The sequence below is a fragment of the Ips typographus genome, linkage group LG1 (assembly GCF_016097725.1).
Source record: "Ips typographus isolate SLU linkage group LG1, UJ_Ityp_2.0, whole genome shotgun sequence".
Classification (NCBI taxonomy): Eukaryota; Metazoa; Arthropoda; class Insecta; order Coleoptera; family Curculionidae; genus Ips; species Ips typographus.
In genome coordinates, this window is record NC_138422.1 from 6,232,368 (window position 1) to 6,245,745 (window position 13,378).

General features: G+C 37.6%; 3 protein-coding genes across 7 annotated transcripts in view; 1 reads left to right on the forward strand and 2 right to left on the reverse strand.

Moving 5' to 3' along the window:
* LOC145726273 (uncharacterized) overlaps positions 1 to 13,378 on the reverse strand; it is a 67,697-nt gene that overhangs the window by 3,694 nt on the left and 50,625 nt on the right. For 4 of the 5 annotated variants that reach the window (XM_081975308.1, XM_081975314.1, XM_081975300.1 and 1 more), the window contains exons 2-12: positions 8,168 to 8,243; positions 7,864 to 8,115; positions 7,522 to 7,813; positions 7,032 to 7,468; positions 6,828 to 6,974; positions 6,638 to 6,765; positions 6,389 to 6,582; positions 6,177 to 6,333; positions 5,929 to 6,125; positions 4,928 to 5,062; positions 1,443 to 4,717 (exon numbers count right to left, since the gene is read on the reverse strand). In XM_081975308.1, coding sequence (XP_081831434.1) covers positions 1,500 to 4,717; positions 4,928 to 5,062; positions 5,929 to 6,125; positions 6,177 to 6,333; positions 6,389 to 6,582; positions 6,638 to 6,765; positions 6,828 to 6,974; positions 7,032 to 7,468; positions 7,522 to 7,813; positions 7,864 to 8,115; positions 8,168 to 8,243 — 5,233 coding nt within the window. In that variant the 3' untranslated portion in view covers positions 1,443 to 1,499. The remainder of the gene's footprint in view (positions 1 to 1,442; positions 4,718 to 4,927; positions 5,063 to 5,928; positions 6,126 to 6,176; positions 6,334 to 6,388; positions 6,583 to 6,637; positions 6,766 to 6,827; positions 6,975 to 7,031; positions 7,469 to 7,521; positions 7,814 to 7,863; positions 8,116 to 8,167; positions 8,244 to 13,378) is intronic. The other variant, XM_081975302.1, reaches the window with a different exon arrangement.
* Positions 8,168 to 10,045, reverse strand: LOC145726448 (uncharacterized). Its single transcript, XM_081975524.1, has 2 exons — positions 9,903 to 10,045; positions 8,168 to 9,842 (listed from the first exon to the last, which is right to left on the reverse strand). Exons 1-2 carry the CDS (start codon positions 9,912 to 9,914, stop codon positions 8,820 to 8,822), a joined length of 1,035 nt encoding a protein of 344 aa, XP_081831650.1. The 5' UTR covers positions 9,915 to 10,045; the 3' UTR covers positions 8,168 to 8,819.
* On the forward strand, positions 10,717 to 12,168 carry LOC145726454 (uncharacterized). The gene is made up of 2 exons (XM_081975538.1): positions 10,717 to 10,808; positions 11,165 to 12,168. Exons 1-2 carry the CDS (start codon positions 10,797 to 10,799, stop codon positions 12,044 to 12,046), a joined length of 894 nt encoding a protein of 297 aa, XP_081831664.1. The 5' UTR covers positions 10,717 to 10,796; the 3' UTR covers positions 12,047 to 12,168.

Genomic DNA, 13,378 nt, shown 5'->3' on the forward strand with positions numbered 1-13,378 from the left:
AGAGAGTGATGGATATCAAGTACACTATAAAGGGAGTGTCTGGGCCAAAAGCCAAATACTCAGTGTCAATGGGTAAATATCCAGTCATGAGTATGTCGGAGGTGTAAATTCACGCAATAGAAACAACTCTAAAATCGTATCGGAATTCTCAGCTTGGGTACTCAATGAACTAGAGAATAATAATCGAATCACCTTGCTCAGGAGTTTCAGAATACAGAGAAATCGAAGAAAATTTAAAAGCCAATCTTCTGGTTAAAAAAGGTGCCGAAACACTATTTACAGATATGAGCTCACGGTTACGCATACTATAATAATTTGAATCATTCAGTAGATGGAACTTACATTAACTCGCAAGTTTCCTCTCAGGATATTGTCTCACCTGAGACATATTAATCTTAGAAACTCTAAGCGGATGAGCTAGACAGAAAGAATCTGCAGACTCTGGGAAATAGGAACACCTGAACGCTGTAACTGTCATTTGCTGTTAAAACTGGACGAGAGAAGCACATGACAGAAATACATAACAAAAATGTTAAAATCAGTTTACATTCTGCAGTGGATGGATAACGACTGAGGAAATAAGGAAGAAGAAGGAACAGCTTCTTTAAAGACCTTGAGGCTAATATAGCTATAACAATATAGTTTCTTTGAAGAAAAATTCTAAATTTATGATTACTTCTCATTTGTCAAGTTTATTGTTTTTAATTGTTACCGGGTTGAGTATTATTCTTTGTAAAGTTTAGTCTATCTTTATATTCAGATAATATTATTGTTGAAGATGATCTTAATATATTGAAAAGCAACTTCTTGCTTCTTGTCATGTCCACATAACAGGAAGACAACTGTCAACACTTGTGATGTGGCTAAATGTTTGGCCCGTAAAGAGTTTTGTCATGAAAACTTACATTGTACTTTCAAAAACAGCCCTCTTTAGAAAAATTATATATTTATCATCTTTATCTAAAGAAAAATGCAAAAATGCCCACTAAAATGTGTTGCAAAATAAAACCCTTTATATTTGCATGATAGCAAACTTAAACACTTAACATTTTTAGCCGGAAGTTACCTGGCAACACAGTGACTGGAAGAAGCGTTTGTTTTTGTCGAAAACATATCAACTCAGTCATCAAATTATTAATAAGTAACGAACAATTTTAAGATTCCTAAACCAGCAAGATGCTAAAAATTAAAACCTATTCAAGACAACTAAACGGAGCATAACAGAACTCATAGAGAATAGTGTAATAAAAGCACATCCATATTCAATCATTTTTTTATAGGGTTGTCGCCAACATCTCACTGTAATTAATATCGAGACACATAAAAATATCATTGTAACTAATAGAAGAGATCAATATTCATAGATGGTTAACGCAATATTGCAGCCGTAAAAAATCTACAAAAACAAGTACTCCATTGGCCACACATAATTTAAACAATACCTCGAACCAAAACTAGGATCTGATAATTTCGCAAACAATTCCAATTTGCGTCGAATTTCAAGTGTTCGTAATGTCGTTCGAATTGGGGGGTATTTGGGATCGGGAGCAGTCAGAGTCACTTTCGTCAAGCAATTTCATTACCTCTTTGGGGATATTTTTTGATGACAGTATCCGAGGACACTTTGCTAGAATTCCTTCTATAGAACCCAATTTGTTGGCTTCTATATGTTCTGAGAGCAATTTAAAAGCTTTAGATGGCATAATTTCGATGGCTGCTTCACTCCATGATTCGTAGTATTGTCTGTATTCTGCGGAATCTCCATAAAATTCTTGAGGGGTTTGAGCTGGTGTGCTTGATTGAGTGTCACCTCTTAATGGGGATAACAGACTGCTGAATTCCTCTGAAGGAGTTTCACCACTTTCAATACCTTCTTGCAAAATTTTCACTGCCGCTGCGTAAAGTTTTTCTTTGGGCATATTTTTGAATGCTTGAGCTTTCTTTGACTTTAGTAAACTTTGAACCAACTCCTCCACTAATTTTTCATTTACTGGAGGACCTTCAGATATACAGGTGTTGAGTGGTAGACTTAATTTGCTGCGACTATGTGTGATTTGATGAGTTTCGACCCGACTTCTTCTTACTGATAATTTACTAAACTTGTTTTCTCTAGTGACAAAAACTTCCTCTCTTTCTTCTTCTGTGTCGCATTCGTCTTGGTCTTGAAGTAGCTTGAACAGTCGAGAATGGGTAGCAGCACGTTCGTATCTGGTCATTTTTCTCAATTCGGGAAACTCTTCACTATCACTTATATGTCGAGATATATCAGAAATTACACCGGAATCCAGTTCTTCTTCTTCTTCCGAATAACCTTCAAATGATTTAATGCTGCTCTTTGTGGATGCAGTTTTACTTCTACTTTCAGTTGTAGGGACTTCAATTGAAGAAATGCGAGTTCTGATTCTTTGTTGCTCTTCTGGTTCATCGTTGACTACTTTCTGTTGTTTTTTGGCAATACTGTTACGTAAGGCTTCGATGCGTTCTTTAATAGTTTGAGGTTCCAAGGATCGGGATCGACTGTTTGATGAACGGTTTTTAACTGTTTCTTCTTCAAGAGGTTGTTCCTCTTCGGATGATTCATCACTATCATCTTCCGAGGATGGTACTTCATTGTTTACTGGCTTATTCACATTAGTAGCAGCGTTTTCTTGACTCGGGCTGCAACTGCTATTGCTAGAGTCAGCGGAGTCTTTATTTGCTGCTATGGACTCAATTGTCTTGTTTGGTTGGTTGTCTTCATTTTCTTCATCCAAATATAACGTTCTTCGTCTGGGTGCAAAATCGTCATCGTCTGTTTTGATCTGGCTCCAAAAATCAACTTCGTCAGAGCTTTCACCAGGTGAGGCAACATTTATTTCTTCAGTGCTTTCCTTAGTTTCCACAGTTTCTTCTGATTCTTCAACATCGGGACTTTCCTCTTTAATCACACTTGTTTGCTTAATACTCTCTAGAGTGAATAAACCTGAGTTACGCTTAATTGCTTCTAGTTGTGACGCAAAACTGTCCACCCGCATTAAAGTGCCTCCTGATGTAGAATTTTCCACTTCTTCCTCGTTTTCGTCATTTTTCAGTATGTCATAAATACTGTTTCTTTGAGGTATAGAAGAGAAGAAAATATTATGGTCAGTTTTCTCAACGGTGTTATTTATGGTTTCTTGTGTTAGAGTTTCATTTTGAGTTCTAGTGATGTGATTTCTTGAAAGTGACTTGTTTCTTAACTTTACGCAAACAACCTCATCGCCTACTTCCACCATTACAGAATTGGGTTCTGTCTCACATTTAGTTATACGAGGTTCAGTCTTTGTAGAGTTTTCTTTTACATCTTCTGATATTGTTTCTTTGGGTTGTTCTTCTTCTTTTTCTGCGATCACACCCCACCAATCTTCATTACTGCTTTCCTCAATCTCCTTCGTTACATTTTTAGGAACATCTTCAATAGCAAATACCTCCGGTTCATTTTTCGTGCTACTGTCCTCCTCAAAGTCACTATCTACTTCAGTAATATTATTAGTTTGCGAGGTTTGAAAGCTAAAACTTTCATTTTGTTCTTCACAGTCAGATCTAGCAGTTGTCATTGAAAATGATTCGTGGGTTTCCTGGAACAGTTTTATTTTGTACTGCACGTTCTGTCGGGATAAAAAGTCTTCTTCGCTTTCCTCCTCACTGTAATGCTCTGTAATGGTAGTGGTTTCACTGGCAACGCTGTTACACCTAAATGATCTCCTTGATTCTCCGCGTTCACTTTCTTCAAATATTACACTCAACTGATGTGGGATTATTTCTTCTGTGTGTTGTACCACAGACACTTCTTCGTCATCTGTTTCTTCTTCCGTGGAATCTTCACTTTCAGAGTCAGTATCGTCATCTTGCAATTCTTCAGAAGTGGAGTAGACGTTCAAGTTTTGCACTGATTTGATTGAGCGGAGTTTGGGTGAGTGGTTCACGATAGGTTCTTCTTCTTCTTCTTCTTCTTCTTCTTCTACTTTCTGATAGTTGTCCTCACTTGGAAGTACTACAAGAGGAATATTCTCTTGAGAGTATGTGGGAGTAATGGTGATTCTAGGTGCAGCCGATTTGCTTCTCAGTTCAAAGTGTTGTTTTAACGCTTGTACGCTATTTGACTCATTCTCAAGACTGTTGCGTCTTTCTAAAGACGCCTTTCGTTTAGGATTATAACTTGACATTTCATCCATAGAAGAATAGCCGCTGTACTCGTCGTTTTCTGACACAGAATGAGCGTAGTATGGATATGGCGGTCCCATAGGCGGATATCCGTAATAATAAGGTGGATAATAATAGGGGTCGTAATAAGGAGGGTGTGGATACATGGGGTAATGATAGTTTTCATCCCCTTTAACCACATCTTGCTTTGGAGTGGCAGATCTAGGTGGCGCATAGGTAGGGGGTGGTGGTGGAGCATATCCCCAATATGGAGGAGGCATAGGAACAGGCAGTGGCGTGCTTCGTCCCGCTTTAGAACTTTTATCATTCAAAGACTCGCCATGATCGGGTGGGCGATAATAAATTGGCATTGGAGGCAGAGGAGTTTGTCTTCCATTTTTGGCTTTTTCGTTGTTTTTGTATTGCTCTGACTGCTCCGGAGGGTAATAGTTCGAATAGTAATCAGGCCAATATGGCCCAGGATAGTAAGGATAGGAGTAGGGATAAACGGGGGGATTGTATGTTGTTGGCTGTTCTTCGTTGTAGTTGGCATTGGCTAGAAGAAAACGTTTTGGCTATTTTATATTGCAACATTACACTTTAATCAAAATAAAAAAACCATTCGACATTTTTCAGAAACGCGATGTGCATATTACTGAACTTCAGGGAAAATTACTAGTATACGTGTACAAGATTATCAATAATTATTTATAATAACGCCAATTGACCAAATAGAACTTTACATGTAATTGTTAAATAAACTCACCACTACTTTCTGAAGGCGCGGTCATCGCTTGAAGAATTTTAAATGATCTGCTTGGGATGTTGCTTCCCATGTATTTTTTCGGTTCAGGTACAACTTGTTCGCTGGGGTGTACATAGGGCTGGGCTTGTCCGTTACCTGAATGTAACTAATTTTGGTCAGTACAAAAAAAGCCAATATGGGGGATTTTATCAAAAAATAATTTGTCAGGACACAAAAATATTTGCCTTATAATAGTCGATATTTCGATAAGGGAGATAAAAATCTCATTAGTTTTTATAACGGTTGTTTGATTTGCAGCTTATATGTATTCAGTGTGTAATTAAAATTAGACCATCATACATTTGTAGATTATGTATTAACCTTTGATTTATGTAGTTTTCACTTTTTTAAGTAGATAAGTTAAATTATATTGATTAACTTATTTCTTAGGTAATGCTGTACTTCCTACAACTTTAAACTTATGTAGGATACTTTTTGCTTCCATCACATAATAAGAAACTAAGTTATGAACTTATAATGTCATAATGCCTGAGTTAAGGCCATATGATCTCCGTTTATTATTGTTTTTAAGGTAAGCTTGTAGAAGCCTAGCTTTTGTAAAAAACGTGGCTTAACTTTTAGCACTGTTCACCGTACTTCTCCAGTATGCATCGTCGAAAGCTATCTAAGAACCAGTTTTCAGCAGCAACTTTAAGAGATGTCTAGGGCCTATTTGAAGAATTATTGTTAAAACCGTAAAAAATACGTAAACCTGTAGCTGAAGAGATATTCACTGATAATACGCCTTTTCCACCAATATTAGGAACTGAAAGTTATGGTGTTGTGTCTGTTAATAATTTGTAAATAAAATGTATGATACGGCGTATTAAATGTATGATAATATCATGTAAATGTTCAATGATCAACTATTCATTTTAAAGTTTGTAAATTTAATTACAACTCTTATAGGAAATTCTAAAAAGCTGCAACAGAACAAAACAGCAAATTTTTTTATAAATTACCTTGCTTAAACTGCCCATTATCGTTAATTTTCATCTTCCTCATCTGTTCAGGCATCTCCTGAGGGTATCGCGCAGAGTGTTGAGTTATAGGCGTATCATCATCCTCGTCGTCGGTTTTAGTGATCTTTTGAATAACTTTAAACGTGTTAGACTGGGTTGGTTGATTTCCCCAACTTGATTGACGGTTGTAGTTCCTGCTACAATTGACAGTAATATGCAATTGCTTTGTACGGTTTAATCTCACTTACTTATCTCCTGCAGGTACTGAAGGCGTGGTTCTGCCTTCAATCTGTATTGGAATAATCCTAGCACCAGAACCATCCACTTTAGGTGATTGCTGTTGTTGCACCGGTTGTCTAGCTTGCTGGAACTGTTGCGGTTGAGCTGGTTGAACATTAGCAGGACCTAAAGTTCTAGTCTAGTAAAGAATAGTTCTAATACACTTTTAAGCAAAAAATACCCTTATAAGGTGGTTCTACTCGATTTCCAGGATGTTGAAGCACTATCGGTTGAGTGACGTAAACAGCGTTAGGATTTCTTTCAGCTGGTAGAGCATCGGGTGGATGTCCGACTGTACGGATTTCGATATGGACTGGGAATGAGTTCTGGTTTTGAGTTGGAGGAGATCGAGGAGACTGTTGCTGTACTTGAGGTCTGTAAATGGTACAGTAATCTAAATTTCATGGGAAGAAAAATAAATAATTTTTACCTGGTTTGCTGGAACTGCTGTCTAGGTTGAGGAGGAATCGGTGATTGCTGCTGTTGTTGAGGGACCGGGCTTCCTTGTGGCTGCCACCTGTTCTGCCTATTTGGAGGCGGAGGAGACTGTTGGACTGGCTAATAAAAAAATAATTTATTTATGACTCTATGTCTCCTCTATCTAAAAGCCAGCAGCTTACCTCTAAAGTCTCCTCTTTTTTAGCCCAGGGCGGTATCTCTTGCTGAACATTGCGCTGTTGCCAAGGACGCGGAGCTTCCTTCAAAGTGGGAGTGCCTGGCGATTGTGTTTGACGCTCGGGCGGTGTTGGAGGTGAAGCTACCTTTTGCTAATTTAACCTTAAAATTAGCCTACCAACGAACAAAACTTATTTAGTCTTATTTACCTGTTGAGCTAAAGGAGGAATATACAACGATCCCACGTTGGAAGACACGTTCCTTTGCGCAGGCTCTTGTCTGGCTTGTGCCGTTTGTCGTTCGATGATAGGAGGATGAAAAGGCACTCCAGGTTTAGGAGAATCAGTGAATCTTTGCTGTTGTTGAGGCTGCTGGTATGGCGCAGGCTGTGGTGGTGGAGGTTGTTGGTATTGAAGCTGTGGAGGTTGGTATTGAGGTTGGGGAGGTTGGTATTGCGGTTGAGGTGGTTGGTATTGGGGTTGGGGATGTTGGTATTGCGGTTGAGGTGGTTGGTATTGGGGTTGAGGTGGCTGGTACTGCTGCTGAGGAGGTTGGCAATAAACGGGCTGTTGTTGATTTTGAGGAGGTGTTGGAGGGTGGTATTGCTGGGGTTGAGGCTGACGTTGCACTGGAGGAGAAACCGGAGCTGCAACAATTAATACTCTAGCTACCATTTTAAATCGATTTCTTCAACGTTACCAGGTCTGGGGGATTGAGCTTCCATGCTTCTTTGGGGAGGAGCTGGTGGTGCCCTAACCGGTTCTTCATACATTTGATCAACTAAAGATTTCCTAGGAGCCGGCCCACCAGTTTTTCGAAGAAGGGACATTGGATTCTCCGGAATTATCTTAGTCATATCAGGTCTTTCAAGAACCTGGTTATCGCCAGTCGTCACTTTCTGGGTCGGTAACGGACAGCTTGGTGGTGGAGGAGGTGGGGGAATATTCTTATTCATGGGTGGAGGTGGTGGTGGACCAGGAAACACTTGAACCTGAAACAAACATAAGAAAACACCTTCAAACTTCCAATAAAATAGCCTACCTGGGTTTGAGGTCGCATTGCTGCCAAAGCAGATGGAGGCAAAGGACCAACGTGTTGAGGTGGATGAGGAGGTTGAGGCATATCGCCGGCGCCGCCCAGGTGCGCGTTACGCTCAATTCGTCGTTGCATTCTTGGGGATTTCACTTCCGATAAATCAATTCCTCCAGGAGTGTAGGTAAACGGTTTCTTGTCTTTCGTCATCATGGCGTTTTGGACGCATTGTGGTGGATCCATGGTCGTATTGTTGTATGTCTTGAGAACAGTGTAAATCATTCACAAGTTTTACAGTAAATCGCCAACTTACTTGATGTTTTAACTTTACAGAAGGTAAGTAGCCGTAGTGTCTTAAGTCTGCGCCTACGCAAGGAAACCGCGCTTCTCTGAAACAAAAAAGTAGTCACATAAGAATCTAAAATGACTAGATGTGTTATGCGCCTTAGGAATATGTATAATAGTAAAACTATATGTACCGAGTGATCATTAAAGGTATCTGGTTTCACCCATAAATGAAATAAAAAACAGTAATAGTTTGAAACAAGAATTGAACCAATATGCTAATAAGAGACTAATTTAAAATACGTGGTGATGAAAAATTTTGATAGAATATATCTGGAGCTGAAAAGAGATATGACCATGATCCTACAAAGACGATATTTTAGATTTACAATATGCAACAACTAAGACGTGATGCTTATGTACTGTAAGAATTAACATGGTAAATAAATTGAGACAGTTATAAAAAATATATACAAAATTCAAGACTAAATTTATAATTTACCAAAATGTCTAAAAGATGAGTTGTTTGACCAAATTATTTTAAATATGATCTAAAACAATAAAAACATTAATTGAATTTAAACTACAATGAGGTGCTGATCATATAAACAACAAGATATTTCCCAAAAATAAATGTATTAAACAATCAATAAAATTACAATTATTCTTATTAAAAAACATTACCAATGCTTGTGATGAGAGTGATGACTGTTCTCATGATGGTTGTGTTTGTGGTCATGTTCATGTCCATGCTTATGGTCATGTTGATTATGATGTTTGTGATCGTGCTTATGCTCATTAACATGCTTATGACCGTGTTTATGTTCATGCTTGTGATCGTTCAAATGCTTATGCTTGTGATCATTCCAATGCTCGTGCTTGTGTTTGTGGTCGTGTTTATGCTTATGGTCTTCGCCATGCTTGTGCTCGTGCGAATGCCCGTGATGATGGTCATGCTTATGCTCTTGCTTGTGTTTATGCTCGTGATGACTGTTGTGATCGTGATGATGCTCGTTCACGTGATGGTGTTTATGGTCTTGATGATGTTTGTGATCGTGATGGGCTTCGCCTTGGTGTTTATGGCTATGTTCGTGTTGATGTTCTTCCTTATGCTTATGCATGTGTTCCTGCTTATGTTGGTGTTTATGCAAATGTTTGTGCTGGTGGTAGTGAACTTCTGCGTGCGCTTCCTCTTCATCATGATGGTGGTTTCCGTAGTCTTCAGTATCGAATGGTTCCACATCTTTATGGTAACTTTTTGTTTCGATAGTTTCCAATTGGTGGGGGCCTTCCAAATTGAAGCTGGTACGACTTTCGCCTTCTTGGTACCCTGTTGTGTCCAAGAATACTTCCCGATTTTGTAATTCCTCGTCTCTGGATATTTCAGCTTCAAAATTGACAGGACTGTTATACGCACCACGGGGCTGTTTACTCTTATAGCTGTTTTCTTGAGTTTTAACATATGGATTGTTTAGAGCATCAGTTGGGGCAAATGGCACCACATTGTATGGTTGGTAAATTGTGCTGGACACTTCCAATTCTTTATTAAGTTCTTGTGAGGGAACATTACCAACTAAAAGTCCTTTGACTGGCTCCACAGGCGTATACACTGATGAGCTAGGAGATGCAGATTTCTGTTCCCCTATTGGACCGCTTAGAACTAAAGCTAGTAGGCTGTAAAGCCAGGATAATCTAATATATCCCTAAAAAAATATTAATAATATTGAATGCAATCGAACCAAACAAAGGTAATAAATACTTACTTTGACTCCCATGTTGTGGTGTTTGAATAGACAACACGCTGAGACTGTAAAGATTGCACGAAATCTGTTCTTTTTATAGTAGGTGCTTATTATACAAGCAAGTCTCTTTGAACTGTATAACGCCTCATTTGCTTTATATTATCTTGTTCAACATCTTTATTAAAAAAAAAACAGAAAATTTTTGTCTAATTATCGTAGTAATAGAAGACGGTTGATTTTAGGTAATCACTCATGAATAAAAAAGAATGTTCAGTAATTGAAGCGCAACTAAGCAAAATCGTAATTGCTGCTAAAATTTGTTCCTAGTTTTGTTAATTGTCACAATAACTTAATCCATACATTTTTCATAAATTCTTTAATAATTATATATTTTGAATGACTCTGTTAGTTGTAAAATATTATGTACTATGGAATGATATAAAACCACTAAAGTGTAAACTCATTAGGGTGTTCAATGTGAAGCTCTAATTTGCTTTAAATACTGATAACATTTATATTTTTGCGGTCAAAGTCACGTTATTTATAATTATATAAATTGTTAAGTTCAGAAAAACGTAATTTTGACAAACCTTTTGGTCTATTTGAACATTTTAATCACGTTCAGCTTCACAGGTTCAATATTCTCCTAGACAATCTAATTTACATGTTAAAACCACTTTTCTCTAATGAAGTATAATATCTAATCAATAATGCTAAATTCTTTATGGGCCACCGTGTAGTGAATGTTTTATGCATGATTGACTAACAACATGCATATATGAGCTAAACCATCTTCTGAAATTAGATTACATACCTAATGTTGAATCTAATTGAACCTCGAAAAATATAAAAGCCAAAGTAACCAACGTAATAAATCAGTTGTTCTCAGCTTGGTGTGGTTTAGAGTTGAACACCATGGGGGACTGGGTAAGCACAAATTAACATATTGCACTTCATCGTAATATATTACTTTACCTAAACATAAATATTTCAATTAGACAAAGTAACAAAAATTGTCGTCCTTCTTAATCCACTTTAATTAAGTTTTCAGTTTTCGTAAACACCAAAACATATTTAAAAAAACCAAGATAATTTATTTACCTTGAATTAGTTGGCACAGTGTTTAACTTGGCTCATTTACTTTAAACTGAATCTTTACACAGCCAAATTTTGAAAAATACAATTTGAATCAGACTTGTCCATATTTATTAAGTTGCAAATTTTACAGATTAAATTTATTACGGATTTATTTTGGATGAGACAGTTAAAATATTGATTTTTAGGTAACCACAACTTTAACTCTGTTCCTATGCGCCGCCATGTACGATGCTATACCAACAGATAATTTGAATCTGCAAATCCAGGCAACTACTCAATCACCAACTCTGTTTACAGCTCCCACCAACTATTTAGAAAATTCAGATTCTGGCAATTCCACAGATACGCTCGAAAAAGTTGAATTCAATACGTTACGAGATGTAGAAGCAAAAGCTGAAAAGCAAGCTGAAGCATTGGTTGAAAAACAGTTTACCACTCAACGTACTAGAGAAAGACGCAACTATGAAGAAGACAGTCTTGAAGATGTAAAGGCTGACCGAAGAAGTTACATAGAAGCCCATCATCCCAAGAAGAAAGAAGTTCACTACCATCAGCACAAACATCTTCACGAGCATGAGCATATCCAGGAGCACAAACACCAGCACCAAAACGATCATAAAGCGTCTCATCACCACGCACACAAACAAGAATCGCATCACAATCACGACCACCACGCTGATCACGAACATCATCACAAAAATAAACATCACCATAAAGAGCATGAAAGCCACAAGCACGACCACGAGCAGAGTCACAACCACCAGCACAAAAACGATCACAAGCATGATCATCATCATAAGAGCAAACACGAACACTGGGGAGAACATCAGCACGATCATAGAGAAGAAGCTGTGCACGGACATGAGGAACAATCTCATCATCATCACGGGCATAATCACGGTCATAAGCAAGAAGGAAAACATCAGCATCAGCACGAGCAGGAGCATAAACATGATCATCATCATAAGCATGATAATAAGCATCACCACGATCATAAACACCAACACCAACATTATGGGGGACATTCGAAGAATAGAGCTCATCATAAAGCAGCCCACGGTTGGTGAAACTTTGATTTACCAGATTGTTTTTTAGTTAAGAATATGTTGTTATTTTACAGGGTTTACAATATTATAATGTATTCAACTGTTGTCTAAAACGGATTTAAATAAATTGTGTAAAAATCAAATTAGAAAATATTGAATTCTTCTCTGGATACTATTTCATATTTATTTATCACTGATTTTATTGAGTGTTAAATTTTAATGCAGTTTTTTTGGCGATGGAGTTCAAGAAACTGCTTAAAGTATCAAAAGAGACAAAAAAGGGCTAAAGGGTTTTGAAGGAATTAAGGACCCAAATGAGAAAAGACGTATAGGTATGATGTGAAATTGAAACTAGCTAAACTGGCCGTGCATGTTCCAAAAACAACTAAGAAGAGCTCGAACTGGAAAACTCAATCAGCAATGAATATCTCTTACAAGAGAAAAAACCAAATATTTCTTCAATAATCACAGGATGGCTTAAAGCTGTCAAAAAGACTGACATAACTATTGAAGATCTTGAAGATAAAGCTATAGCTTTTTCAGCAAGCTGGAAGAGGATTACATACAACTAGAGGGCGCGGCTGAACAAGTGGGCCTAAAAGTGAATGAAGATAAGATCAAAGTATTAATACAGACCCGAAGCAATAGGAGGAGAGGTCAGAACATGACAATAGGCGACCAAAAACTTTGAGGTGGTCAATGACTTTACCTACCTAGGCTGTAACATATCCAGCAAACGGGACGAGATGAAGGAAATCCAAAGAAGAATCAGTAATACCAATAAAGTATACTACCACATTTCGGCCATAATCAGATCAGGGAATGTCCACAGGAAAACAGAACTGAAACTTTATAAAAAAATTTTACGCCCAGTGTGTGCTATGGAAGCGAGACCTGGAGGCTCTCACAAAGAGCGGAAACAATGGTGAACGCATTCGAAAGAAAGATACGCAGAATATATGGACCGGTCCAAGAAAACGAATAGTGGAGAATAAGATACAACCACGAGATCTACCAGATCTTCGCAGAAGCATACCTAGCAACAACAATAAGATTACAAAGACTTAAATGGGCCTGTCATTTGCATATGTAGTAGCATGTTTGCTACTACCTGAATTGTTGCTTTTGATGTGCATTTATTAGCCCTCTCTTCATCAATCTTAAAATTTCTCCTCTCTCCAAAAATAAATTTCTGATAATTTTCCGTTTCTGGGAATAAGCATTATCACGATCAGAAACGTCAACATCAACACCATGGGGTACATATTACTAATTTTTAGTATAATATCTTTTGGAAAATCTCTAGTTAAGGGTTTGTAGTGTCGTATTGAAATAAATTATCTAAAAATCAAA